Source organism: Penaeus monodon, chromosome 31 (assembly GCF_015228065.2).
Source record: "Penaeus monodon isolate SGIC_2016 chromosome 31, NSTDA_Pmon_1, whole genome shotgun sequence".
Taxonomy (NCBI): domain Eukaryota; kingdom Metazoa; phylum Arthropoda; class Malacostraca; order Decapoda; family Penaeidae; genus Penaeus; species Penaeus monodon.
The window spans coordinates 36,964,235-36,965,579 of record NC_051416.1 but is presented as its reverse complement, the minus strand read 5'-3'; the positions used below and the strand labels follow the sequence as shown (position 1 = coordinate 36,965,579).

The following is a 1,345-nucleotide window of genomic DNA, read 5'->3' as shown; positions in this document are numbered from 1 at the left end:
CTGACCACAGCAGTGTATTGTGTTGTATGGCTGGTAAGTGGATGGTCCCACCATACTAACTTACCGTACAAGAGTTAAGGCAACTTATTTCCTGCCTAGATACTGAAACATGGCTGCAAAACAGCAAAATGTGATAATGTGTCAGCCGGATTTACTTAACATTATCAGTCATTGCAGAGGGCTAGCAATAATATAACAGGAATAACGGCATGGGTATATCAATGTTGCCACTCATTAGACAATGATATTATTCGTAGAATATTACCAACTTGCTTCTTTCTCTTTGGCAAGGATCTCCAGCAAAGAGCTGCGTTACATCGAGGACGCCCTAAGGGCATCCGGCACCAGCTGCAGCCGCCCGACTAAGCTGCCCCTGAAGAACATCTTGACAAGCCTTCCTGTTTGGGCCATTGTCGTGGGTGACGTCGGCAACACTTTCGGCTTGAATCTGTTCCTTACTCAGCTTCCAACCTACATGAAGAATATACTGGGATTCTCTATCAGAGAGGCGAGTTTCTATATAAAACTCTGGATTAGATCAAATTCTGGCTATAGTTTCCATTTTATGTGAGTAATGCATAGCAAAAGGGGAATAAACAAATGATTGCAATAGTGATGTTTAATGCCATGTAAAATAATCCTTACAGAATGGGGTGGTCTCTGCTCTCCCTTTCTTATTGCGTTACACAGGCGCTCTCACCTGGAGCAATCTAGGGGACTGGTTGATTCGTAAAGGTTTTCTTTCCATCAGAAAGTCGCGGAAACTGTTCAGTGTCATTGGCAAGTAATGTGGTTCATCATAATTTGTATAGAGCAATGTACTATTGAATTATACTGGGTTGAGAGAAAATTAGTGGTCAGGTAATTATCAGTCTTTATAGCAATGTGGGGACCTGGAGTACTGATCATCGGCGTAGTATATGCAGGCTGTAACTCACAAGCAATTGTGACTTTCATTTGCTTGGCGCTCTTCTTCAATGGTGCTGTGACCGCAAGCATAACTGTTAATCATACAGATATTGCTCCTAATTTTTCAGGTACACTAAATTGAACAGGAAAGTTTGTTGGGTTAATAAGTACATGTTTACTGACGAAATATATCCATATAACTATAAGACACTCACTAAGAAAATATTTTTTCATGAGATTTGCTTGCCAGGAACGCTCTTCGGGATCGCCAACACGCTCTGTAGCTTTGGCGGCTTCTCTGTTCCAGTGATGGTTGGCTACATGACTAATGGAGAGGTTAGTGCTAAGAGGATAGCTTTTGCAGACAATAAGTATCCCGTTACCGTCATATTTTTGGTCATGTGAAAACTAATAATGTTTATTACTCTAAAATATG

General features: G+C 41.1%; 1 protein-coding gene across 1 annotated transcript in view; it reads left to right on the top strand.

Annotated features, from left to right (window-relative positions):
- Window positions 1-1,345, top strand: part of LOC119593199 (putative inorganic phosphate cotransporter) — a gene marked incomplete at its 5' end in the record, with an annotated part of 14,183 nt that overhangs the window by 12,434 nt on the left and 404 nt on the right. The window contains 4 exon segments of the mRNA XM_037942180.1: window positions 292-508; window positions 648-780; window positions 882-1,037; window positions 1,160-1,245. Coding sequence (XP_037798108.1) covers window positions 292-508; window positions 648-780; window positions 882-1,037; window positions 1,160-1,245 — 592 coding nt within the window.